Genomic DNA, 27,591 nt, shown 5'->3' with positions numbered 1-27,591 from the left:
AATTAAAGAAAACAATAATTGTAACCTCAGATATGGATAAAAAAACTCACCACAGGCGTCGACACAAGTCACTGGGCCAGCAATGAGAGATGGGTTGCTGACAGACCCAACAGCATTCTTGGCATACACTCTGAACTCATAGGACTCATCCTGGTTCAGTCCAGATACAGTGAAACCCAGCTCAATGATGTTTGTGAAGTTAGCTTTCACCCATCTTCCACTGGGAGCTTCTCTCCTCTCCACACTGTAGCCGGTAATCTTGCTGCCACCATCATATGGAGGCCTCAGCCAGGCCAGGCTGACTGAGTTCTTGGTGACCTCTGTGATATGGACATTTGCTGGGGGCTCTGCAACATTGTGAGAAACAGTAAAGGGTTTTTCAGTGTAAGGGCTTATATTATTTAAGGCAGAAGGTCCCCTTAATATTGGAGATAATTAGAAACACTTACCACAGGCATCAATAGCAAGCACCTCTTCAGAGGTCTTGCTCATCTTTCCAATACCAGCAGCATTTTCAGCTGCCACCTTGAATTCATAGATAAGACCAGGGCAGATGTTTGTAACTCGCCACTGGTTTCCTGAGATTGCGGTCTTATTGATCTTCTGCCAGAGGATGCTGCTCCTCTCCTTCATCTGGAGATGATATCCAATCACAGGGTTTCCACCATCATTTACAGGCTCATTCCAGCAGACTGTTAGGCTCTCTCTGGATACAAAGCCCAACCATGGTGTGGATGGAGGTCCAGGAACAGCTGTAATGAACAGCATTCATTTTAGTGTTCAGAAGGATTCATATTCCGCAACACAAAGTTGTCACAGGAAGGATATTTTTCCTCTACATACTATATTAGTTTGTAATCACAAAAGAATTTGATCATGTCATGAAAGCTTATTTTTGCCTTGTATTCAAGTGTATTGACTTACTGTATGGAAGCTTTATCATGACTGGTTTGCTATCAATGTGGTCGCTGACACCGCTGCGATTCACGGCCTTGATTCTGAACTGATACTCCTCTCCCTTGGTCAGCTTAGTAACCTTGATCGAGCTTCTGGCAATGCTAGTTGACACCTCTGCCCAGGTAGGAGTGCTGGTTTCACGTTTCAGAACAATGTAGTTGCTTACAGGACTGCCACCATCATACTCTGGAGGAGCCCATTTCAGACATACTGTTGTCTCTCCAACCTCTCCAATCTCAACTGGACCAACAGGAGGTCCGGGTCTGTCCAGCACAACAAAGATAATGAAGATCTTGGTGGTACCTCCTGCATTTGAGGCAGTGACTTCATATTTACCAGCGTCACTTGAAATGCTCTCATTTAGGGTGATGATTAAACTGTCTGGAGTTACTTCTGTTAGCAGCCTCTTGGATCCCTTGATGACAACATTGTTTTTGGACATAGTCACCTTAGGCATGGGCCTGCCGGTGAGAGGAATCTCAAAGGTTAGGTTGGATCCTGCTTTCACATAAACTGTATTCTTGGGGTAGTTCTTAAGGTCAAACTCTGGAGCCTCTGTTGAAAAACAAGACAGGAATGTCTCATTAAAACTAGTTCCATACTGTAGATCAAATTGCATTTTTCACAAATTATAATACAATATACATTTTCATCACATTACATTATTGATGCAAAAATCAAAGTAGTAGTAGTAGTAGTATAGCTTCAGATAATACCGTGTATTTCCTTGACAATAACAGGTACAATCATCTCCTTTGGTTCACTGAGTCCAGCATGGTTCTCTGCACGGACTCTAAAGAAATACTCAGCACCCTCCCTCAGGCTCTTGATGGTGTGGGTCATGGTCCTCACAGTGGCACACTTGATCCACTTGTTCTGTCCTTTCTCCATGGCATCAATAAGGTATCCAGTGACTCTGCTGCCGCCATCATATTCTGGTCTGGTCCAGGCAAGTGTAATGCTATCTTTGGTAACATTTGCAACTCCAAGTTTCATGGGCGGACTTGGTACCTCTGTAACAGATAGCAGGACATTTTCAATAAGCACATGTTGTCGAAATTGAAATTGGTTGAATGAAATCACCTCACCATCTTCAACATTTAAAAATGTTCATATGTTACCTGTAATCTTTGTTCCAGTCTTGGCTTCCTGCGGGACACCTACTCCATACTCATTTTCTCCAATAACTCTGAAGTAGTACGTGGCTCCCTCCTGCAAGTCTTCCACCTTGTAAATCAGAGAATGGCAGTTGCTGGTCACAGACACCCAGGCTTTCTTACTGGCTTCACGTTTTTCAACATGGTAGGCCTTCACTGCATCACCGCCATCATTCTCCGGGGCTTCCCAAGTGAGGGTTGCAGAATCCTTGGTCACTGCTGAAACTACAACATTGACAGGGGGTCCAGGTGAGTCTAGCACCTTGACAACCAGAGGCAATGTTGCTTTTCCCAGTGGTGATTCAATTGTAACACAGTACTCTCCAGAGTCATTTCTAGTTGACTTCTCAATGGTTAGTGAAGTGCTTGATTCTGTTGAATCGATGGTTCCTCTGACATTTAGATCAACTCCCTCCTTGGCCCATGTCACTGATGGCACGGGTTTGCCCTTGAATGGTACATTCAGAGTAAATGCTGTGCCATGCTTAACAAGAAGTACTTTACGCAGCTCAATGTCAACATCAAATGACGGCTCTGCAGTTCTGTCCGCAGCTGCAGCAGCATCTGAATAGGGGCTCCGCACACTGCTACCAACTTTGTTTATAGCCTTGACACAGAATTCATATTCTGCATCTGTCTTTAGTCCAGTGATTGTGAACTCCAAGCTCTTGGTAAGAGGGATAGCCTCAACCCATCTTGCTAGTTCTTCAGGTGATTCAGGTACCTCTTCTTCCTCCTCCTCGTATTCTTCCTCTTCTTCCTCAACTTCTGGTTCGGGTTTGCGGATGTAGTCTCTGTATTCTACACTGTATCCAAGAATGACAGCACCACCATCATCTGTTGGTGGTTTCCAGACAATGGTCACGCTGTCCTTGGTTGAAGTGACAATCTTTGGCTTAGTTGGGCGAGAAGGAACAACCAGAGGATCTAATGCTCTGAATGATGCAGACTGCTCACTTGGAGGACTTAGACCAGCAGCATTTTCAGCATAGACTCTGAAGTCATACTCACAACCCTTACGCAGTTTGGTTGCTACTGTGGTACATTCAAGAACTGGATCTCTGTTCAAACGGATCCAGCGCATGCCTGTCTTCTCACGGCGCTCAATCATATACCCGGTGATGGGGCTGCCTCCATCACTAGCTGGCTTGCACCAGGTGAGGGTCATTGAATCTCCAGTTATGGCAGTGACATCAACACTAGTTGGAGCAGTGGGGACAGTGTATGGATCTGTAATCTTTACAGCATCACTATCAAGAGCCTCACCAAGTCCATACTTGTTGACAGCCAAAACCCTGAAGATATATTCGTTGCCCTTGAGCAGTCCTGTGACTTTAAAGTATGTTTTTGTGACATCTGCCTTCACCATTGTCCATGCCAAGCTGCTGGTCTCACGCTTCTCAATAACGTAATGCGTGATGTCAGCACCACCGGTCTCCTGAGGAGGACCCCATGACAGAGTGCAATCCTCCGCTGTGAGATCTGTGATCTGCAGAGGTCCTGCTGAGGGTCCTGGCTTATCTAGAATCACACAGTTTATTGGCATCGTAACTGTTCCAGCAATATTTTGTAGACTCAGGGCATACTGCCCGGAATCTCTTTTGATGCAATCCTTCACAATGACAGAAGTGCTGGTATCTGTTGAAATAATCTGGATTCTGGCTCTCAACTCAATTTCTTTGCCATCCTTGGTCCAGGAAATGACAGGGGCTGGACGTCCCTTAAGGTCAGCATTAATCTTCAGAGTTTCTCCTGCTTTCACAAACACTGTCTCTCGGAACTTGACATCCATCATGATGCGTGGTGGATCCACATCATCTTTGACAGTGATTGGGCCGGTGTTGTCAGATGGTTCACTGAACAATCCAGCTGCATTCTTAGCAATGACACGGAAGTCATACTGGCTGTTCTCTGTAAGGCTTGTCACATCATAGTGGGTCTCAGGCACATTGGTGAAGTTGCACCTTGTCCAGCGTCCTTCAGGAAGGTCTCTGCGTTCAATTATGTAGCCAGAAACCTTGGCTCCACCATCATACTCTGGCTTATCCCAAGATAAGGAGACAGATGTCCTGGTAACAGCAGTGACCACAGGTGTGCCTGGAGGGTCACATGGATCTCTGGCTGCTACACCTTCACAGGCCTTGCTGCATTTACCAATACCAGCAATATTTTCAGCATAGACACGGTATTCATATATCATGCCCTCTTCAATTCCAGTGACTTTGTACTCTGTATCTTTAATCATTCCTCTATTCATCTTTGTCCAAAGAATGCTAGAACGTTCCTTTCTCTCCAGATGGTAGCCCACAACAGGACTACCACCATCAACGACTGGCTCATTCCATGTCACCAACATGTAAGACTTTGTGGCCAACTTCACTATAGGCGTGGAAGGAGGACCGGGTTGTTTGAAGTTATACTGAGCAGTGATTCCAGGTGAGTCCAGATATGTACTCTTTCCGTAACGGTTGACTGCATAAATGCGGAACTGGTACTCAGCTCCATGTGTCAGACGGCCAGCCTTGAAAGATGTTCTGGCAACATTACTTGCTACCATCTGCCATTCTTGTGTGTTTGTGTCTCTCTTCTCCACAATATAGTTACTGATGGAGCAGCCACCATCATAATCCGGTGGAGACCAGGTCAGTGTAATGCTGTCGGAGGTCACAGCATCCACCTTGATACCTTTGGGTGGTCCTGCTTTATCAAGGACAACAACTCCAAGATCTGCTGTGGCAGTTCCTGCTGTGTTGGTTAGGGTGATCTCATACTTGCCAACATGTTCTCTGTTAGCATCTTTGATGATAATTTTGGAAGAGGTTGCAGTATTTAAGATGGTCACTGATGATGTTTGCTTCAAAGGAAGGCCATTCTTCTTCCAGGATACAACAGGCTTTGGCCTTCCTCTTAATGGAACCTCAAGAGTAAGTTCATCTCCGGCCTTCACACTGTATGTGGTAAACAGTAAGTTGATAGTTGGTTCAATAGCAACATCCTTTGCAACCACAGGCAAGCCAAGATCCTTTGGCTCACTTTTTCCCTTCTCATTGATTGCAACAACTCTGAATAAGTAGGCTTCATTAGGAGTTAGATTGGGAATAGTTGCTTCAGGCACCTTGACTGTGCATGCTGTGCCCCATTTATCCCCACTCTTAGGCTTAAATTCTACATTGTAGCACATTACTTTGCTTCCACCATCATGAGCAGGTTTCTCCCATGCCAGTGACACACTGGTCTTTGTCAAATCTACCAGGGTAACCTTGCTTGGTGGCAGAGGAACCTCAGATACTTTGACTTCTTTGGTTTCAACCATCTGTCCTTGGCCATATTCATTGACTGCACAGACTCTAAAGTAGTACATGCCACCCTCAGTCAGCTCTTCAATCTTGAATGAGTTGGCTGTGCAGTTGCTGGTTACAGTAGTATATGCCTTTCTTACAGACTCTCTCTTCTCTACAATGTAGTTTGTGATTTTAGAACCACCATCAGTAAGTGGGGTATCCCAGGCAAGAGTCACTGAATCTTTCTTGAGTTCCTTCACAGCAAAGTTTTGAGGTGCACTTGGTGTATCCAAAATTCTCACTGCAACAATAGCAGATTTTGTACCACTGCTGTTCTCCAGTGTTAGTGAGTATTTGCCACTGTCAAAGCGGTTGACATTGTCAATGACAAGCATGGTGTATGAACTGGTAGTATCAATTGCCGCGCGCTCTGTTAGAGTACCCTCAACCTTCTCCCATTTAACAACAGGTTCAGGCCTTCCTCTGATGGGGACAAACAGACGCAGAGTTCCACCAGCACGGACAGAAACCACTTTTCTGAGCTCAGCATCCAGCTCAATCTCCGGTGCTTCTACCCTGTCAGAGGTAACCACAGTACTATGGACATTAGCAGCCTCACCCACACCCTCAGAGTTGATAGCACAGACACGGAATTGGTACTCTCCACCCTCCTTCAGATCTGTGATAGTGAGTTTAGTGGTTTGAATGCCAGTCGGTGGAGTGCACATGGTCCATTCTTTTTCAACTGGTGGCTCTACTGCTGGTGCTACTTCTGCCTCCTCTGTTGATTCAGGCACTGGCGTATACTCCCTCATTTCAACAATATAGCCCTTAATGTAGGCACCACCATCAAAGTCAGGTTTGCCCCAGGACAGAGACACAGAAGACTTTGTGTAGTCTGTAACCTTAGGGTGGTGTGGAGGTCCAGGTGGTGTTGTGGCATCACATGCTCTGTAGAATAGGGACAGTTCACTGAGATCTCCCATTCCAGCCTCATTCTCTGCAGCAACACGGAACTCATAGAAGTGGTCAGTCATTAAACCTGTGACCTTAAGTTGGGTGTCAGTCATCTTTTGTCTGTTGCATTTTGTCCACCTTACACTATCTTTGTCACGTTTTTCAAGATGGTAGCCTTCAATGTCAGCTCCACCAGTCTGTTCAGGAGCAGTCCATGAGAGAACCATAGAGTCCTTTGTGATCTGACTTGCTTCTGGAGTTCCAGGAGCACTAGGTGGTTTGTAAGGATTGCGTGCAATGATGGGTTCAGACTCAATATAATCACCAACACCATATTTGTTAACGGCCCTGACTCTGAAAATGTATTCATTTCCATGGAGCAAATTTGTCAGTTTATAGTACAGACCCTTGATATTTGGTGCAGCCACAGTCCAGGACAACCTGCTAGTCTCTCTCTTCTCCAAGACATAGTGAGTAATACTAGCACCACCATCCAAAATTGGCTCAGACCAGGCAAGGATGCACCGGTCAGCCATGATTCCTGTCACCTTCATGGGTCCAGTGGGTGGACCTGGTTTATCAAGGACTTTGACAGTGATAGGGAAGGTTTTTGTACCACCCAGATTTTTGAGGACGAGGTCATAGTGGCCACTGTCAAGTTTGGTCACATCCTTAATGGTTAAGGCTGCACGTTTCTGTGTAGTTTTCACTTCAATGCGCAGTGCTTTGTCCATTTCCTTGCCCTCTTTAAGCCAGATAACATCAGGAATTGGTTTTCCATAGATGTCTGCATCAAGAAGCAAGTGTTCTCCAGCATTGACAACAATTACATCCTTGTATTTGGGATCCATTGAGGCTCTTGGTGGTTCAATTTCATCAGTAGCAGTAATAGGTCCAGAGCTGTCAGATGGCTGGCTGAAGACTCCGGCTGCATTTCTTGCAATAACTCTGAATTCATATTGTTCATTTTCTGTCAGACCAGTGACGGTATACTCAGTCTCAATTACATTAGTGAAGTTGGCTCTTACCCAGCGCCCTTCAGGGGAGGAAAGATCTTTCCTTTCCACAATATATCCATTGACTTTGCTGCCACCATCATACTGTGGCTTGGTCCACTGAATCTTGATTAGGTTCTTAGAAATAGATACCGCTTCAGGAGCACCAGGAGGGTCACATGGGTCACGAGCAACAAAGGACTCAGACACTTTACTGCACCTGCCAATGCCAACAATATTTTCAGCATAAACTCTGAATTCATATCCAATACCCTCCTCAAGATTGCAGATTTTGAACTGAGTATCAGTGATGAGGGTCTTGCTCAGTTTGTTCCATAGGATGCTGTTTCTCTCTTTGCTTTCCAGATGGTAACCAATAACTGTACTTCCACCATCATTGACTGGCTCATTCCATTCAATGATCATCATTTCCTTCGTTGCATATTTTACATATGGAGTTCCTGGAGGCCCTGGTGGTTTGTATGGATACTGCACAACAATGGCCTTGGAGTCCAGAGGCACACCCTTTCCATATCTGTTTTCAGCTATGATTCTGAACTGGTATTCAGCACCAGTCTTCAGCTTGGTGACCTTGAAAGCTGTTCTAGCAAGCTGTGTGGTGACTGACTGCCATGTTGTGGTAGTGGTGTCTCTCTTCTCCACTATATAGTTCTTCACCTGGCATCCACCCTTGTACTGTGGGGGCTCCCAGGAGAGATGGACAAAGGTGTTGCTCACTTCAACAACCTTGACTGGACCTGTCGGTGGACCAGGTTTGTCAAGGATAATGACAGCCACATCTTCAGTGATTGTGCCGGCAGTATTGGTTGCTGTAATGGAATATTTGCCAAAGTCCTCCTTGCATGCCTCAGTAATTTGAATGCCAGTTGTTGTTGGAGTGTTTACCACATTGACTCTGGATGTTACCTTCAAAGGCTGACCATCCCTGGCCCAGGTGACTTTAGGTTTGGGCCTGCCGAGCACGGGGAATTCCAACTTCAGATCTTTTCCAGCTAACACACTGTAAGTGTTGAATTGCATCTTAATGCTTGGCTCCATGGTCATGTCACAAGCAACAACGGGTGAAGTAAGTGCCTTTGGCTCACTCTTTCCCTTCTCATTGTATGCAATGATACGGAATAGATATTCTTTTCCAGCTGTGAGGCCTGTGACTGTGCCCTCGCATGTCTTTGTATTTGCTGCAACACCCCACTTATCGGTACCCTTAGGCTGCATCTCAATTAGGTAGCCACCAATTCTACTGCCACCATCATGCCCAGGTTTCTCCCAGGCAAATGAGGCACTGGTTTTGGTGACATCAGTGAGGGAGACTGTTCCAACAGGCAATGGTACCTCAGAAGCCTTGGAAGCTGTCTTTGTTTCAACAGCCTGGCCAATTCCATAGTCATTCTCAGCCATGACTCTGAAGTAGTACATAGCGCCTTCAATCAAGTTCTCAACTTTGAATGTTGTCTTGGTGCATTTTGTGGTCACGTTTGCGTATGCCTTTCTGGTTGATTCACGTTTGTCAATGACATAGTTCTTGATTTTGGAACCTCCATCAATCAATGGGGCATCCCATACAAGAGTGACAGAGTCCTTTTTGACTTCTTTAACCACAAGATTCTGAGGGGAACCAGGTGTATCCAGGACCTTAACAGCAACAAACTCAGACACAGAGCCACTGCTGTTTGTCAGGCTCAGGGTGTATTTTCCAGAGTCACTCCTGTCACATGAGTCAATGGACAGCTCAGTGAAGTTGAGAGCCTTCTCAATCACTGCCTTTTCAGTCAGGTCTCCCTCATCCTTAGTCCACTTAATCTCAGGTAGTGGCCTGCCCTTGAATGGAATATGGATTTTAACAGATCCACCAGCTTTCACAGTGATGCCTTTCCTCAGCTCAGAGTCAAGGTGGATCTGTGGTGAGTCCACCCTTTCCTCTGGCTTAGCTGTTCCAGAGAGAGCTGCTGATTCACCGACTCCGAGTTTGTTTAGAGCACACACCTGGATCTTGTACTCCTGACCCTCAGTAAGTTTGGTTATTTCATATTTGTTGACACGCAGGCCAGTGGGAGGAGTAACCAGGGTCCATTCCTCCTCCTCAGCCTTGCAGACTTCAACAATGTATCCTTGAATGGCGCTACCACCATCAGACAGAGGCTTACCCCATGACACAGTAATAGAACTCTTTGTGGAGTCAATAACATTCACATATGCTGGGGCACCAGGTTTGTACTTGGGATCACAGGCCCTGTAGTATGAACTTTGAAGGCTTGGTTCTCCCACTCCAACTACATTCTCAGCAGCTACTCTGAACTCATATTCATGGTCTGTAGCAAGGCCTGTAACTCTGAAGGAGAGGTCAGTGACCTTCTGTCTGTTGCATCTGGTCCATTTGATTCCAGTTCTGTCCTTCTTTTCAATTATGTAATTGATAATCTCACTGCCACCATCAGTCTCAGGGGCTGACCAGGTGATGGTCATGCCATCATGGGCAATGTTGGAAACATCCTCAATGTGAGGTGAACCAGGAGGAACAAATGGAGTCTTCATAATCACTCCGCCAGACTCCAGTGGCTCACTGACACCATAACTGTTAACTGCCATGACACGGAACATGTACTCATTGCCTTCCAGCAATTTGGTGACTTTGTAACATGTAGTTTCACAGCTGTTGGAAACAACAGTCCAAGCTAGACGGCTGGTCTCTCTTCTCTCGATGATGTAGTGTGTAATAGGACTACCTCCATCATGTAGAGGGGCACGCCATACCAGTGTGCATCTATCTTCAGCTACTCCAGCGATGTGGAAGGGTCCTTCACATGGGCTAGGCCTGTCCAAGACTACTACCTTGAATGGAACAGTTTCACTGCCAGCCTCATTTGTCAGCTGGAGTGTGTAAATCCCACCATCAATTCTAACAGAGTCCTTAATGACAATCATTGCATGGTTTTCTGTGTTTTTGATCTCTAGTCTGAGTGTATTCTCGATTGGTTTTTCATTCTTGAACCACTTGATTGTAGGCAGTGGTTTGCCTCTGACATCAGCATCTAGCTTGAATGTCTGTCCAGCATTGATAATAATGGTCTTGGTGAATGCGGGGTCAATGGAGAATTTTGGTGCCTCCACTTTATCACTTGCAGTGATTGGCCCACTGTTGTAGGATGGCTTACTGATGGTGCCGACAGCATTTTTAGCAATGACTCTAAAGTCATACTGTGCATTTTCAGTCAGACCAGTGACAGTGAACTGGGTCTCAATCACATTAGTGAAGTTTGCTCTTACCCACCTGCCCTCTGGCAGATCACGCTTCTCCACAGTATAGCCGGTTATATTACTGCCACCATCATACTCTGGTTTAGTCCACTGAATAACAATGGTATCTTTGGTCACATGGATGGCCTCCGGTGTGCCAGGAGGATCACATGGGTCACGGGCAACGCAGCCTTCAGAGATCTTACTGCATCTGCCAATGCCAACTATATTTTCAGCATAAACCCTATATTCATACTCAACACCCTCATCTAAGGGGTGACTCTTGAAACTAGTATCGTGAATAAGTGTCTTGTTGACTTTGACCCAGAGAATACTATTCCTCTCTTTCCTTTCAAGATGATAGCCAAGAACAGGGCTGCCTCCATCTGTGACAGGCTCATGCCACTCAATAATCTGGTGGTCCCTAGAGAGAGAGGAGATAAAAGGAGTGCCTGGTGGGCCTGGCTCTCGGTATGGGTATTGAGCGACCACTGAGGATGAATCCAAACCATGACTCTTGCCATAGCGGTTCTGAGCAATGATCCTGAACTGGTACTCCGCTCCAGTTTTCAGTCTAGGCACTTTGATGGTCGTTCTGGCACAATTGATGCTGACATTTTCCCATGTTGTTGTAGTAGTATCTCTTTTCTGCACAATGTAGTTTGAAATCTGGCAGCCACCATTGTGTTTTGGTGGGTCCCATGAAAGAGTGACACTCTGTGTAGTGATTTCATCGAACCTCACAGGGCCAGATGGAGGGCCAGGCTTGTCAAGTACAATGATTTCAACGGTTGTGTCCTTCTTTCCAGCTGAGTTAGCAACATGTATACTGTACATGCCACCATCATCACCTGCTGCCTCCTTAATGCTCAGTGTTGTATGTTTTGGTGTGTTGAGAATGTTGACTCTGGTAGTGAACTTCAAAGGAGCTCCATCTTTAGTCCATGTGACTGTTGGTTTAGGGCGTCCAAAAATGGGAATGTCAATGTTAAGGTCTTTACCCACATGGACACTGTAATTGCTGAATGCTGGTCGAACATCTGGCTCAAAGACTAAGTCCTTGGCCATCACTGGAGCGGCAAGGACTTTGGGGTCACTCTTTCCTTTCTCATTGACTGCTGTAATTCTAAACAGATACTCCTCTCCTGGGTTCAGATTGGAAACCGTAGCCTCCATTGTCTTAAATGCGTTCACACTAGACCACTTATCCTGAGCCTTAAGCCGCACCTCAAGGAGATACTGCATGACTCTGCTACCACCATCATACTCAGGCTTCTCCCAGGCCAAGGAGATGCTTGTTTTGGTTTGGTCTGTAACAATCAAGTTCTTTGGAGACTGGGGCACCTCTGAGACCTTAAGAGGGTCGAGAATTGCTGCAGGCAGGCCAACACCATGCGAATTCTCAGCAAGGACTCTGAAGTAGTAACTGCAACCCTCCTGGAGTGAGTCAATCTTCCATGAAAGAGCATGACAATTGGTTACAACAGCTGCATATGTTTTGCGTGTGCTTTCTCTCTTTTCAACAATGTAGTTCTTTATCTTGGACCCACCATCCAACAGAGGTGGTTCCCATGCCAATGTCACTGACTGGTTTGTAATTTCTTTCACTTTCAGGTTAACAGGAGCACTAGGTGTGTCGAGAACACGGACAACAACAAATGCAGATTTGGTTCCACTTACGTTCTCTGCACTGACAGTGTATTTTCCACTGTCATATCTGCTCATCTTATCAATTACCAGGGATGTGTAACTACTAGTTACCTCAACCTGAGCAGTCTCTTTAAGTGAAGCTTCATCTTTGTCCCACTTGATGGTAGGAGTGGGCCTTCCTTTGATGGGAATAAACAGTCTAAGGGACGCTCCAGCTTTAATGGTCACTATCTGTCTCAGTTCTGGGTCAATGTCAAGGTCTGGCTCTTCTGCCTTGTCCTGGGCAACAACAGCTCCAGAGACATCAGCATGCTCACCAACTCCAACTTTGTTGATAGCACATACTCTAAACTTGTATGCCTGGTTTTCCTTCAGGTTTAGAACTTCAAACTTGGTCTTCTTGACACCCGTTGGTGGCGTGCACATTATCCATTCCTCAGCAGGTGCATCTGTGGCAGCAGTCTCTGTAGCTGGGGCTTCCGCAGGAACCTCAGCTGGCACTGCTGGCTCTGTGGTAGTGCACCACTCAACAATGTATCCCTGAATCTCACATCCTCCATCACAGACAGGCTTGCCCCATGACAGGAATACTGATGTTTTAGTTGTGTCAGTAACTCTTGGATTGTGTGGTGGGCCAGGCCTGAATATTGGATCAAGAGCTTTGTAGAATACAGTTGGGGAGCTTGGCTCACCAACACCAACTCCATTCTCAGCTGCAACTCTGAATTCATAGATATGGCTTTCCAGGAGTCCAGTGACCTTAAAGGTCAAGTCAGTGACTGTTTGCCTGTTGCATCTGGTCCATCTCACACCTTCTTTGTCATGTTTCTCAATTATATATCCAGTGATAGGACTGCCTCCATCTTCAGAAGGAGCCTCCCAGGTGAGCACCATTGAATCCTTTTTAATATCTGAAACTTCCAAGCTCTTGGGTGTTCCAGGGGGCAAATATGGATCTTTGATTATGACAGAAGCAGACTCCAGTGCTGCACCCACTCCAAAGTGGTTGACGGCATGGACTCTGAAGATGTACTCATTTCCTTCCAGAAGGTTAGTAACCTTTAAACATGTATTTGCCACTTTTGGGTCAACAACAGTCCAGACTAGTCTGCTTGTCTCTCTCCTTTCCACAATGTAGTGAGAGATCTTGCTGCCACCATCCTGTAGTGGTGGTTTCCATGAAAGGCAGCATCGGTCTTTGGCTATTCCTGTAACAACAATAGGTCCCTGTGGTTCTCCAGGTTTATCTAGAACGACCACATTGACCTGTACGGCCTTTTCTCCTCCTGGATTTTTCAACAGCAAAGTGTATTGGCCTCCATCAGAAAGTTTAGCTTCCTTGACAGATATGTAAGCTTTGGTGGGTGTGTTCTTAATCTCTCTATGAATAGTATTTCCCAGTTCCTGCTCTCCCTTCATCCAGTGGATGGAGGGCAATGGTTTCCCATGGACATCTCCATCAATTTTGAAGTTGTCTCCAGCATTAACCACAATAGTCTGTGTGTACTCTGGGTCAATGCTGATGCGTGGTGGTTCAATCTCATCCCTGGCAGTGATTGGACCGGTGCTGTAAGAGGGGAGACTGAAAACACCAGCAGCATTTCTGGCAATGACACGGAACTCATATTGATTGTCTTGCACAAGTCCAGTTGCAACATATTCTGTCTCAATGATATTAGTGAAGTTAGCCTTCAGCCAACGACCTTCAGGAAGCTCCTTCTTTTCCACAATGTAGCCTGTTACCTTTGCCCCACCATCATACTCAGGCTTGGTCCAAATAATGGTCACAGAGTCTTTGCTGATCTTTGTTGCCTCGGGGGTGCCAGGAGGATCACATGGATCTCTAGCAATGTGTCCCTCAGACACTTTGCTCACTTTTCCTATTCCAACAATATTTTCAGCATAAACTCTGTATTCATATTCCATTCCTGGTTCCAGAGCAGTGGTCTTGAAGGTTTGGTCAGTAATAAGAGACTTGTTAAGTCTTACCCACATGATGCTGTTTCTTTCTTTGCGTTCAAGATGGTAGCCTAAGATGGAGCTTCCACCATCAATCACAGGTTCATTCCAGGCAACCACCATGCTGTCCTTGGTGCCGGCTGCAATATATGGTGTCCCTGGGGGTCCTGGGAGCTTGTATGGGTATTGAGCCACAATGCACTCTGATAGAAGTGCTGGGCCTTTTCCATATCTGTTTTCTGCTGTTATTCTAAACTGATACTCAGAGCCAGTCTTCAACCTGCCTGCTTTGATTTTGGTCCTTGCAAGGTTAGGAGATACAACCATCCAGTTAGTTGTGGATGTGTCTCTCTTTTCCACAATATAGTGTTTGATGGTACAACCACCATCATACTCTGGTATGTTCCAGGAGATGGTTACACTGTCAGAAGTGACCTCCTCCACCTTAACTGGACCACTTGGCTGGCCAGGTTTGTCAAGAACAACGATGCCAATGTCAACTGTTGTCTCTCCTGCTGTGTTGCTAAGAGTAATACGGTACTTCCCAACATCATCTTTAGTGGCCTCTTTTATGGTGAGGCTCAGCAATGTCTCTTTTGCACCAAAGTTTACTCTGGTAGTTCTCTTCAGAGGCTGACCATCTTTTACCCAGGAGACAGCTGCTTTTGGACGTGCAACATATGGAACATCCACTGTCAGGTCTTCTCCTGCCAACACACTAAATGTGTTGAACAACATTTTGGCAACAGGTGCAATCACAAGATCTTTTACGATTACAGGCACACCAATTTGACGTGGGTCGCTTGTTCCCTTTTCATTTCTTGCTGCTACGCGGAACATGTATTCTTCACCTGCATTGAGTCCACTAATAGTAGCTTCTGTTTCCTTTACAATCATAGCCTGGGTCCACTTTTCAACACCCTTAGGCTGGATCTCAACAACATAACAGCCCACTCTGCTGCCACCGTCATGCTCTGGTTTCTCCCATGAGAGGGTGACACTGTTCTTGGTAACATCCTTAAGCGTGATTTTGCCAGGTGGCTGTGGTTTCTCAGACACTTTAACTGATTCACCAGTCTCAATGGGCAGGCCAATGCCATATTCATTCTCAGCCAAAACTCTGAAGTAATAGTTGCAGCCTTCCAGGAGGTGGTCAACTGTGAAGGTGGTGTGATGGCAATTAGCATTTACTGTAGCATATGCTTTCCTTGTGGACTCACGTTTTTCAACAATATAGTTCTTAATCTTAACGCCTCCATCATTCACTGGTGGATCCCAAGTCAGAGTGACAGCTTCATTTGTTACAGCAGTAATCTTAAGATTCTGTGGGGCACTTGGTGTATCAAGCACCCTGACCTGTACTGTAACGGTCCTCGAGCCAGAGCTGTTTTCAACTGTAAGATTATACTTTCCACTGTCAAATCTGTTGACATTTTCAATTACAAGTGATGTGTATGATGTTGTGCTTTCAATGGTTGCCCTCTCAACAGGCTCACCATCTCCTTTGGTCCATTTAGCCTGAGGAGCTGGTCTGCCTCTGATAGGTACAAACAATCTAAGTGAGCAGCAAGCTCTAAGACTGACAACTTTGCGGAGCTCAGCATCCAGATCCATCTCAGCTGGAAGGAGCCTGTCTTCTGCCTTGGGATTGCCAGGTACCGATGCTGCCTCTCCAACTCCCTCACTGTTTACAGCAGATATGTTAATCTTGTACTCCTGGTTCTCCTTCAGGTTAAGAATGGTAAATGAGGTGGCAAGGAGTCCTTCTTTGGGTGTCACAATGGTCCATTCCTCCTCTTCTTCCTTTTCAGATGGGACGCAAGTCTCAACAATGTAGCCAGTGATGTCAGAGCCACCATCATATACAGGTTTGTTCCAGGCGACAGTAATTGAGGACTTGGTAGTGTCCAAGATTCTGGGGTTGCATGGAGCCCCTGGCTTGTACAGTCCATCAGTAGCCTTGTAGAATGGACTTGAGACACTTGGGGCACTCACTCCAGCAGCATTCTCAGCAGTTATTCTGAATTCATATTCATGTCCGACAACAAGGCCCGTTGCCTTGAATTGTAGGTCTTTGACCATCCTCCTGTTGCATTTGACCCAACGGAGGCCTATTCTATCTTTCCTTTCAATATTGTAGTTGGTGATGGGAGTTCCACCATCACTCTTAGGTGCCTGCCACATAATAACCATTGAATCTTTAGTGATAGCTGTCACCTCAGGATTCTCTGGAGGATCCGGAACCATATATGGGTTGTCTGCAATAGTGGGTTCGGAATCAAGAGATTCACCAAGTCCATATTTGTTCACTGCCATAACTCTGAAGATGTATTCATTTCCTTTGAGCAGCTTAGTCACCTTGTATTGTGTAACTTGCAGGCCCCAAACCACATTGGTCCAAACCAGTCTGCTTGACTCACGCTTCTCAATCACGTATCCTTCAATCTTGGCACCGCCATCATCTGCAGGTGGAGCCCAGGTAAGTACACAGTTGGCAGCTGTGACATCAGACACCTTAAGAGGTCCAACTGGTGGTCCAGGTCTGTCAAGTACTTTAACATTAAAGATGTGCTTAGCAAATCCACCGACATTAGTGGCAGTCAAAACAAATTCTCCACCATCTAATCTGATTGAATCCTTGTTGGTCAGAGTGGTTGTCAGTTCTGTAAACCTAACCTGCAGTTTCATTGTGTTCTCAACCTCCTTTCCATTCTTGGTCCAAACCATAGATGGTGTTGGTTGACCAGCAATATCAGCGTCAAGTTTAAAGGACTCTCCTGCTTTCAGTAGAACAACATCCTTAAAGATGGCGTCAACCATAATGCGTGGTTCAATAATATCATCTTTGCAGGTGATTGGATCTGAGGGATCAGAGGGCACACTTACTGCACCTGCCGAGTTTCTGGCAATGACACGGAACTCATATGAGGCATCTTGAGTCAGCCCACTGACAGTGAATGCAGTCTCAATGATGTTAGTGAAGTTGGCTCTGATCCAGCGACCAGCAGGCAGTTCTCTCTTCTCCACTGTGTAGCCAGTGATTTTGAAGCCACCATCATATTCAGGCTTTGTCCACTGAATAGTGATGACATTTTTGTTGACATACGTTGGCACAGGCTGACCTGGTGGGTCTACAGGGTCTAAAGCCAGTGTTGCTTCTGAGGCCTTGCTGGGCTTACCAATTCCGGCCATGTTTTCAGCCATGACACGAAACTCATAGGCAATTCCATCTTCAAGACCAGTGGATTTAAAGATGTTTCCTTTCACAAGAGCCTTGCTAATCTTGTGCCATACAATGCCACTTCTTTCTTTCCTCTCAACATGGTAACCAATTACTTCATTTCCACCATCAGACACAGGCTCATTCCAGCCAATTGTTATTGAGTCCTTGGTAAATGCAACAACACCAGGAGTACCAGGAGGTCCAGGGGCTTTGAATGGATAGGCAGCCACCACTGCCTCTGAGATGATGGGTGGTCCAGCACCATATCTGTTCTTGGCTCTTACTCTGAACTGGTACTCGGATCCAGTGGTCAAACGAATGGCTTTGAACATGGTACGGATGATAGTGGAAGACAGCTCTGTCCATGTTTGGGAGGTGGTGTCTCTGATCTCAACCACATAATTGTTGATTGGAACACCTCCGTCATTCTCAGGAGTGTCCCATGCAAAGATGCAGTAAGTACGAGATATCTCCACAATCTTTACTGGTCCCTTGGGTGGCCCAGGTACATCATGTACTTTGACGATAATGTTGTCTGTCACAGAACCAACAATGTTCTTTCCTGTCATGGTGTAAACACCACTGTCGGCTCTGGTGCATTCATTAATGCTTAGGGTAACAGTAGCAGCAGAAGTTTCTACATTGGTCCTCTGTGTGAGCTTCAGGGCTGCGCCATCCTTTTGCCAAGAGACAGTTGGTCTAGGACGTCCCATTACTGGAATTTCAACCTTGATGTCATCTCCTGCCTTGGCAATAACAGTCTTCTGACATACACCACGAAGGTCAAACTCAGGCAGGGAAGTAGAATCCTTGACAACAATGGGTTTGCTCTCACGCGGAGCACTTCTACCTGAAAGGTTGACAGCCATTACATGGAAAATATACTCCTCATTCTCATTAAGATTCTTCACGGTGAAATCCATGGTCTTGACTGTTGTGACATGTGCCCACTGATCAGTTCCCTTCTTTTTGGCTTCAAGGACATATCCCGAAATTCTGCTTCCACCATCGTGCTTAGGTTTGGTCCAAGCCAGGCTCACAGAGTTCTTGGTGATATCAGTAGGAATAATACTTTCTGGAGGAGTTGGTGCCTGGGATGCACGAATTGGATCAGCAGTTTCAACTGACTCACCAATTCCATATTCATTCTCGGCTGACACTCTGAAGTAGTACTCACAGCCTTCACCCAGCTCACCGATCCTGACTGAAGTGGTTGGGCAATTTGTAATTACAGTTGCAAAAGCTTTGCGTGTTGACTCTCTCTTCTCAATGATGTAGTTAGTGATCTTGGCTCCTCCATCAATGAGAGGCATCTCCCACTGAAGAGAAATGCTTTCCTTGTCAATCTTGACTGGTTTTAGGTTAAGCGGAGGTCCTGGTGAATCCAGAACTCTCACATGTATAGCGGCACTCTTCTTTCCAGCAGAGTTTTCAAGGGTAAGTTCATATTTGCCCGCATCGGTCCTTGAACTCTCGGGGATGAGCAGCATTGTAAAAGACTCAGTGCTATCAATGACTGCACGTGGGACAGGACCACCCTCTTTGTTCCAGGTGACTGTAGGTGTAGGACGTCCCTTGATTGGCACAAAGAGGCGAATGGAGCAACCAGCCCTGACAACAAGGGTTCTTCTCAGCTCAATATCCAGCTCCAAATCAGGTTCAGCTGCACGTTCCACAATCTCAACTTGTTCCAGAGTTTGAGCAGGTTCACCTGCTCCCTTGGCATTCACAGCACTAATTCTGAAGAAGTATTTTGCACCAGTTTCCAGGTTGGGAACAACAAACTCTGTGATCCTAAGTGGAGATGAAGGGGTGTCCTTCACCCATTCTTCTGTTCCTTCCTTCTTGTGCTCAATCACATAACCGGTGACTTCAAGTCCACCATTATCAAGAGGTTTTCCCCAGTTCAGAGTGGCAGTGGTCTTAGTTGTGTCTGTGACTCTTGGATTGACTGGGGGTCCAGGCACATCTGCCAGACATAAGAGAAGTGGTTAGTGTCTTTTAAAACTAAATCAAGCATTCTGTAAAAACTGGAAATTTCATTTAAGTATCTTAACAAGACAATTTTTAATATTGGATTATGGTGGGCTATTTGTTTTAATCAGCTGGAAGACTTATTTTTACTTACAGGCAACAACTATTGTTCTGACAGGCATAGATGGCTCACTTGGCTCTCCAAAGCCAGCTCTGTTCTCAGCAAGAACACGGAACTCATACTCCACGCCCTCAGTGAGACCGGTGACTTCATAGCTGAACTCAGCAATGGATTTCTTGGACGCCCTGATCCATCTCATACCCTTTCTCTCCTTCTTCTCAACACAGTAACCTATTATGTCACTTCCTCCATCCTCAGTCGGTCTCCTCCAGGTCACAGTGGCTGAATGTGCATCAACTTTCTCAACCTCTGGTTTAGATGGCGGACCAGGGGGACCTATATACAGATAGAAGAAACACATTCATGAAACTAAGTAGTTTGTATTATTCTCCCAGGGATATTTAATCTTTATTAATGAATTACAAATGTAGGATGTAAAATGCATTGCGGAACATAATGTAATTGCACATACCAAATCTATCAACCATCTTGACCGCCTCAGAGTGAGATGGCTCACTGGCACCATACTGGTTAACAGCAGAGACTCTGAAGAAGTACTCATTGCCCGCAATCAGCTTGCTGGCAACATAGTGACAGTCAATGACCTTCTCTTCCAGGACAGTCCAGAGCAGGCGGGTGGTTTCTCTCTTTTCCAGGGTGTAATACTTGATTGGAGAGCCTCCGTCCTCGGTAGGAGCTGTCCATGCAAGAGTGACCTTTTCAGAGGAGACACCAGTGCTTTCAATGGGTCCAGGAGTACCAGGAACATCCAGAACGGTGACCTTAACAGTTTCCTCCTTTACACCGAAGGGGTTGCTGGCAGTGATGATGTACTCCCCAGAGTCCTTCCTGCCAGCATACTTGATTGACAGAGTAGAGGATGTTGCAGTGGTCTCAATATGAACGAGATCAGAAGGTTTAAAATACTTTCCTCCCTTTGACCAACATGAGGTTGGCGCTGGTTTGCCTAAAATGCTTGTGGCAGTGATCACAATAGTATCACCGGCTCGGACCGTCAGACCCTCCTTCACCTGAGCTTCGATAATAATGGTTGGTGAAGCTGTTGGACAAAATAGGAAAAACTTAATTTATCATGCATTATGCCAAGATAATCACTGAAAGTGATGCAATTGAGGCAACATCTTAGTGGTGGTTCCATATCTTACCATATTCATCTGTGCAGATAATGGTGTCTGTCTGCTCGGAGGGCGGGCTGAGAGCTCCTGCGGCATTCTTCGCCCTGATTCTGAACTCATACTTGCAGCCCTCCTGCAGATCAGTTACAGTGAATGCAGGCTCTACAACATTCACGTTGTTGGCCTTCACCCAGATCTTAGAAGGCAGGTCGCGCTTCTCAACAATGTAGCCAGTCAATCTGTGGCCACCATCAAACTGTGGCTCTGTCCACTGGAGGGTCACAGTGCTTCTGCTGATGCTGATCACATCAGGTTTACCAGGGGCATCTAATGAGGCAGATATAAAAAAATATCAATGTATTGTTGCATAATTTACAGAATTAATCATTTGTTATGCTCGTTGACACTTTTTACACTTACCAATGGGATCCAGGGCCACCTGTGGATCTGTGGGAGCACTTGGTCTGCCGATGCCAGCCAGGTTGATTGCCATGACTCGGAACTCATACTCCAAACCTTCAGTCAGCCCTGTTACCTTGTATTCCTTCATCCTCAAGGCAGTCGGGCTTGCCCTCTTCCACAACATACTGTTCCTCTCCTTGAACTCAGCATGGTAGCCTGAACAAGGTACCAAAGAGGGGAATAGACAATTTAGCTCACACACCTCATACACATCATATAGATATCAATTAAAGTGCTATAAGAAGCAAAGATATAGTATGTAAATGACATGACTGTACCTGTGATGGGAGATCCTCCAGTCTTCCTTGGGTCAGACCAAGCCAAGTAAGCAGAGTTGTGGCGCATGCTCAGGATCTGAGGTGGAGGAGGGGCATCAGGAACATCTGTAGAAAAACAGTGATATTGTACAGTGAGGAGAAACTCATTTTTGAAATTGAACAACAAATATTCAGCCCTTAAAACATACGAGTGTCAGTCACTTACTGAATGGATGTTTAGCAACGATGGGCTCAGACTTGAGTCCCTCTCCAACACCATACTTGTTCTCAGCACAGACTCTGAAGATGTACTCTGTGCCCTCATGGAGTCCGGTCACCCTCATGGTGTTAGTCTCCACAGTGGAGGACACAGTTACCCACATGTTGGTGATGGAGTCCCTCTTTTCCAGGATGTAGTTTGTGATCTCTGAGCCACCATCGTCCTTAGGAGTGAGCCACTTCAGTGTTGCCCCATCAGCAGTAACATCTTTGAACTTAATGGGTCCAACTGGGATGCCAGGTTTACCCACCACCCTGAAAGGAGACAGGGGAGATAAAAATCTTTTTTACTTACTTATTCAAATCTAGCTAGTAATGCATGGATATATGACTGCTTAGCGTGATCCATTTTTGAGGAAAATATTCTTCATGTTGTATTACATTTTCTGAAATATCATGCCCTGGTACCGTGTGATTCCTACCTGATGAAAATGGTGGACTCCTTGCTTCCAGCACAGTTTCTCAGGGTGATGGTGTACTTGGAAGCATCACTCCTCTGGCAGTCTCTGATCAGCAGGGTGGTGTTGACTGAAGAGGACTCTGCACACACTCGACCAGTGTCTGTCAGGTCCTCGTCATCTCCCTTCTTCCAGGAAACCTTGGGCGGAGGTTTGCCGATGATCGGGATCTTCAGACGGACAGTGCTGCCCTCCTTGGCAATGTAGCACATGTTGGGCAGCTCCCTCAAGTCACAGTTGGGATGAACTGCAGAGGAGAAGGAATGAGCATTTTCTCAAATACCTTTTTTCTATTTTTCAGGAAGTTTTATAAATATTGAAATGGTCACTCACTTATCTGGTCCTTGGCGACCACTGTCAGCTCCTTGGCAGCGCTCTCTCCTGAGTCATTCACAGCCTTGACTCTGTAGGTGTACTCTCTGTTCTCCACTAGGTCTTTGGCACTATACTGCATGTTTTTGGACCTCATCAGCTCCTTGTACTTATCGTCACCATTGAGAACCTCTAGCACATAGCAGATGATGCGGCTGCCACCATCGGTGAGTGGTTTCTTCCAGCTTAGAGTGCAAGAGTCCTTGTTAACCAGCAGGGTCTTGAAGTCCATGACAGGCCCAGGCTCCTCTGACAAAGTAAAATGAGTGAAATTAGTATATTTGCAAGACCATAAAACAAAAGAAGGTCAAACTGAAATATCTGTTATCAGCAAACCCACCACATGCTCTGACTGAGTCGGCTGTCTCGCAACACTCTCCAACACCGAGCTGGTTAACTGCTGACACTCTGAAGCAGTAGGACCGTCCGGCATCCAGGTCTGGCACCTTGAATGATGTCTTGGTGCAGTTGTTGGAGACGATGGACCAGGCTTTCCTCTCAGTGTCACGCTTCTCCACAATGTAGTGAGTGACTTCATAGCCACCGTTGATCAGAGGAGCATCCCAGTAGATGTAGGAGCTGTCCTTGCACGTCTCCTTCACCATTAGGTTAACTGGTGGTCCGGGAGTATCTGGAGAGATACAAAAACACTTTGTAACAGTCTGTTAAATGTGGTCTTAAACCCAAAACAGATGTTTTAGTTGAGAACATATTCACGTTTCTGATGATTCCAACCGTATGTGGCTAACCTCAGTCAGTAAGTCTCTACAAAGTAGAATTTATGCAAACAAAATTGTAGATAAATATTTTTGCTTACTTAATGATAGTGTTTCACTCACCAAGAACCTTGACAACGATGGTGTACATCTTCATGCCAGCCGAGCTCTCCAGATTCAGAATGTATTTGCCAGCATCATATCTGTTGACATTCTCCACCATCACCATGGTGTCCGTGTTGGTGGATTTGATGACAATGCCCTGGCGGTCCTTGATGTTGGTGTTCATCTTTGCCCAGGTGACCCTGGGAGTGGGACGGCCCTTGATGGTGGCCGCGAGCCTCATGATGGTTCCGGCATTCAGCTCCAGGCCCTCCTTCAACTCTGCGCTCAGCTCTGCCTCGGGAGCAACTGCATGAACACACACACAGGATAGTTTTCTGAGTGACAGTGTGAGTGTTATTGTTGTATTGGTACAGATGCAAAGGCCTATTGGTGGTCATAAAATGGGGCAAATTTGAGTAAAATACTGCTCATTTTGCTGTCTTTTATAATAAAAAACATTACTGAAAAGCATATATGGTAAGAAAATTATCTAATCAGCCAGGGTTGTCGAGTTAAAGGGAAATTCACTATGGCCCCTTTATAAAAAATAAGGCCTAAGTGAACCAGGCTAACATGACATTAACCACCTTAAATTATTCTGTTAATTTTTATAAGTTGCACTTTTCCATGTTTGGGCCAGTTTTAAATAACTAAAAAATCCAGGTTGGATCTTGTATACCTTCTTGGTCGATGATACTCCATTCTTCTTCACATACTTAAAATAAATGCAGTTTAGAAATTTAAATCAGACGTACCAATGATGTCCTTGGCAACATGCTTGCCGGGTACTTCAACTGGCTCGCCGAAGCCGACCTTGTTGACGGCAGTGATGCGGCACTGGTACTCTGCCTTGTCTATGAGGTTCTGGATGGTGTAGTTGGTCTCCTGCAGGTTCCTGGGGACGTTGCAGCGTATCCAGTCAGTGGTGTCGGTCCGCTTGCACTCTACCAAGTATCCAATGATGGGGCTTCCTCCATTGTTGGCGGGGACGGTCCAGGAGAGGCTGATGGTGCTGTGGGTGGTGTCCATCACAGTAGGATTCACAACAGGGCCAGGAGGAGCTGGGGACAAGCACATTGACCGAGGTCAGTTCACATACAGAGCATACAGAACTCAGTACAACAGTACATGCATTATTTCATGCAAAGTTTTCAGAGATTATAGGACTCACTGATGGGATTCTGTGCGGTGGTGCCAGCGGAGGGCTCGCTGGGTTTGCCAAGCCCTGCCACGTTGACAGCAATGACCCTGAATTCGTATTCAACTCCCTCTGTGAGACCTGTAATGTCCAGGGTCCTCTCTGTCAAGGGCTTTCTGTTCAGCTTGGTCCAGTTCATCTCCTTGGTCTCTTTCTTTTCCAGCATGTAACCCAGAACGGTTGACTTTCCATCATCAGCAGGCTCCTTCCAGCTCACAGTCATACAATCCTTGGTCACATTGGTGATCACTGGAGCCTCGCAAGGTCCAGGGACAGCTGGAAGTAACACCAAAGGTTGGGTTTAGGTTTTAGTTTAGATATTAAAAATATATTTTAAGTTTAAACTAAGCAACCAAATCTGGTCAATAACTTCTTCCCCAGTTTTAGACCCTCCTCCAGGTTAAACTGCAGCACTGATTGCTAATGTTCTTTACAGTCATCGGCTTTGTTACAGTGATGTATGAACCCAGAGGAAATGCTGGTGATGACTTACTGAATGGGTTTTTGGCAATGACAGGGTTGGTGACAAGGGGGTCTCCAACCCCCCACATGTTCTCTGCGCGAATTCGGAACTGGTATTCGTGACCCTCGATCAGCTTCTCCACATTAAGCTCAAGGATATCCCCTTTGATCTTGGAGGAAACCAGGGCCCAGTTGGCTCTGCTGGTCTCACGCTTGTCTACAATGTAGTTGCTGATGGAGCCGCCACCGTCCTTCAGAGGAGGCTCCCAGGACATCTTGACACTGGTGGCAAACACCTCGATGTATTTAGCACTAGCAGGGGGGCCAGGCGCATCTGTGGAGACACAAAATAATCAGGCTATTGAGTACAGCATGTTGATTGGTGAAGCTGTGGCACATAATGCAGAATTTAATGTGATACAAGTCATAGACTGTGAAAAACCTCCCACTTGTATCTTTGCACTGTGTCTGACATCCATAAAGAAAAGAAAAAAGTATTCACCTAGGACGTTGACCTGTATTTCGGCAGTCTTGGAGCCGCTGGCGTTCTCGGCCAGGATGGTGTAGGTTCCTGTGTGTTCCTTCGTAACAGCCATCATCTCCAGCTGGAAGTGATGCCTCTGTTGGGTGATGACTTGGCCTTCACCTGACTTCAGACTATCATCGCCTCTCTTCCAAGTCACTCTAGGCATAGGCTTACCAAACACCTCAGCCTCCAGGAGGATTGTGGTTCCAGCCTTCACTTTAAAACCCTTCTGCATCCTGGCGTTAAGCTCCACCCTTGGAGGAACTGTATTTGTAAAGATAAGATAAAATGAATTAAACTCATGTCTGCGAGACTCCCATTTAAAAACAAAAAGTTTTAACAGACACTATGTCCAGACATGTGATTGTAGTGACTGGTTTATCAGCCTGAGTAGAAGATTGTTAAATCAAAATCTCTCACCATTCTCAGCACAGACCAGGACAGGATCTGTAGGCTCAGATGGTTTGCTCATGTTGACAGCAGTTTTGGCAATGACTCTGAACTGGTACTGCAGGTCTCTCTCCAGGCCCGTCACTGTATACTCCTCCCGTGGGACATTCTGGCTGCTGGTGTTGCAGCGTATCCAGGTGTCTCCCGGCACCCGCATGGCCTCAACATAGTAGCCAATGATCTTGCTGCCACCGTCGTTCTTAGGACGGGTCCAAACCAGAGTGACAGAGTTCCTGGTTATGTCCAGGACCTCAGGTTTACCAGGAGTGTCTTTGACACAAAGAGACAAATGAGCAAAGGTAAGAAAACTAAATTAAATGAATAAAATAAAGCTTATGGCTTTTGTAGTGTTGGTCGGTGGCAAACCTACCAACGGGTGTTCTCGCAGTGACAAAGTCAGTCTTCTTGCTTGGTTTGCCCTGGCCAGCACGGTTAATTGCAGACACTCTGAAAGTGTATTCCAGGCCCTCGATGAGGCCGGCACACGGGTACTCAGTGGTGCGGACGACGGTGTCGTTGGCCTTCACCCATAGCAGACTGTTCCTCTCCTTACGCTCAATGTAGTAACCTGTGATGGGACTGCCACCGTCGCTCTCAGGTTTATCCCAGGCCACAAACATACAGTCCTTGTTGGTCTTGTTGATGCAGAGGTTGAGGGGCTCGCTAGGAACATCTGCAAACAAAAAACAATTATCATTGTTTGTAATGACAAAACCAGCCAACGTTAGAGGGAAGCTTACATCTAGAACTACTTCACAGGGGACATATTTCAGTTAAACTTACCAAAGGGGAACTTGGCAACCATCCTGTCAGACTGAATGGGGTCTGACACACCATAGCGGTTCTCAGCACGGATTCGGAAAACATACTCCTTCCCAGGGATAAGCTTCCCAAGCCTGCAACTGGTCTTCAGGCCAGAAGAGGCAGCCGTCACCCAGTCGCCTCTACTCACATCGCATTTTTCCACCACATAGTTAGTGATATTGCTGCCTCCGTCCTCTAGTGGTTTGTTCCAGGACAGGGAGCAGGCGTCAGCGTCAATGTCGCTGATCTCCACGGGGCCCTCGGGAGGACCGGGGATGTCTGAAATACACAGAATCGTCAGATTTAAATATGAAAAATCACCATCAAATGATGTAATTTTGTCTGACCGAAAATATTCTTCAAGATTATTTTCTTTTCTTCATTTTATCTTATCGTGGGTAACACTGACCTCTGATGATAATCTTCAGGGCCTGGACCACCTTTGCCGAGCTGTTCTCAGCTACCAGGCTGTACTCTCCGCTGTCAGTCCTTGACACATCTTTGATGATCAGGACACACAGGTTGCCGGACTGGTGCACGGCCAGACGGCTGGATGAGACTACTGCATCTTTACCACGCAACCATTTGCAAGTTGGGGAAGGTTTTCCAGAAACCACCGCCTCCACTCTGAGCTTAGCTCCGGCTCTGGCACTCACTGTCTCTGGCATGACAATCTTTGGCTCCACTGCGGGAGAGGACATCAGAAATGACTCATTGGAAAGATGGTTACACTACTGCGTGTTACTCTTAAAACATGGTATAACGGCTAAAACTAATTATATATGTTAAAATGTATTAATTTCAATGATCCGCCTTATTTACAACAGTATCGTGTAC

General features: G+C 46.0%; 1 protein-coding gene across 1 annotated transcript in view; it reads right to left on the bottom strand.

Moving 5' to 3' along the window:
* Window positions 1-50: 50 nt before the first annotated feature.
* The window catches only part of LOC119903609 (titin-like), a gene marked incomplete at its 3' end in the record, with an annotated part of 160,496 nt that continues 132,955 nt past the window's right edge, over window positions 51-27,591 (bottom strand). Inside the window, 23 exon segments of the mRNA XM_038719851.1 lie at window positions 51-347; window positions 450-752; window positions 925-1,512; window positions 1,674-1,970; window positions 2,079-19,403; window positions 19,563-19,865; window positions 20,002-20,589; window positions 20,696-20,992; window positions 21,086-21,283; window positions 21,406-21,510; window positions 21,611-21,918; window positions 22,086-22,368; window positions 22,455-22,742; window positions 22,834-23,124; window positions 23,333-23,620; window positions 24,070-24,375; window positions 24,486-24,788; window positions 25,006-25,308; window positions 25,477-25,764; window positions 25,921-26,220; window positions 26,321-26,623; window positions 26,734-27,033; window positions 27,164-27,439. Of these exon segments, the coding sequence (XP_038575779.1) occupies window positions 51-347; window positions 450-752; window positions 925-1,512; window positions 1,674-1,970; window positions 2,079-19,403; window positions 19,563-19,865; window positions 20,002-20,589; window positions 20,696-20,992; window positions 21,086-21,283; window positions 21,406-21,510; window positions 21,611-21,918; window positions 22,086-22,368; window positions 22,455-22,742; window positions 22,834-23,124; window positions 23,333-23,620; window positions 24,070-24,375; window positions 24,486-24,788; window positions 25,006-25,308; window positions 25,477-25,764; window positions 25,921-26,220; window positions 26,321-26,623; window positions 26,734-27,033; window positions 27,164-27,439 (24,138 nt within the window).

This window comes from Micropterus salmoides, unplaced genomic scaffold (genome assembly GCF_014851395.1).
Source record: "Micropterus salmoides isolate LMB-PRFRI ecotype aquatic unplaced genomic scaffold, ASM1485139v1 Ms_hic_scaffold_15, whole genome shotgun sequence".
NCBI lineage: Eukaryota > Metazoa > Chordata > Actinopteri > Centrarchiformes > Centrarchidae > Micropterus > Micropterus salmoides.
This window is presented reverse-complemented; position numbering and strand designations above follow the sequence as displayed.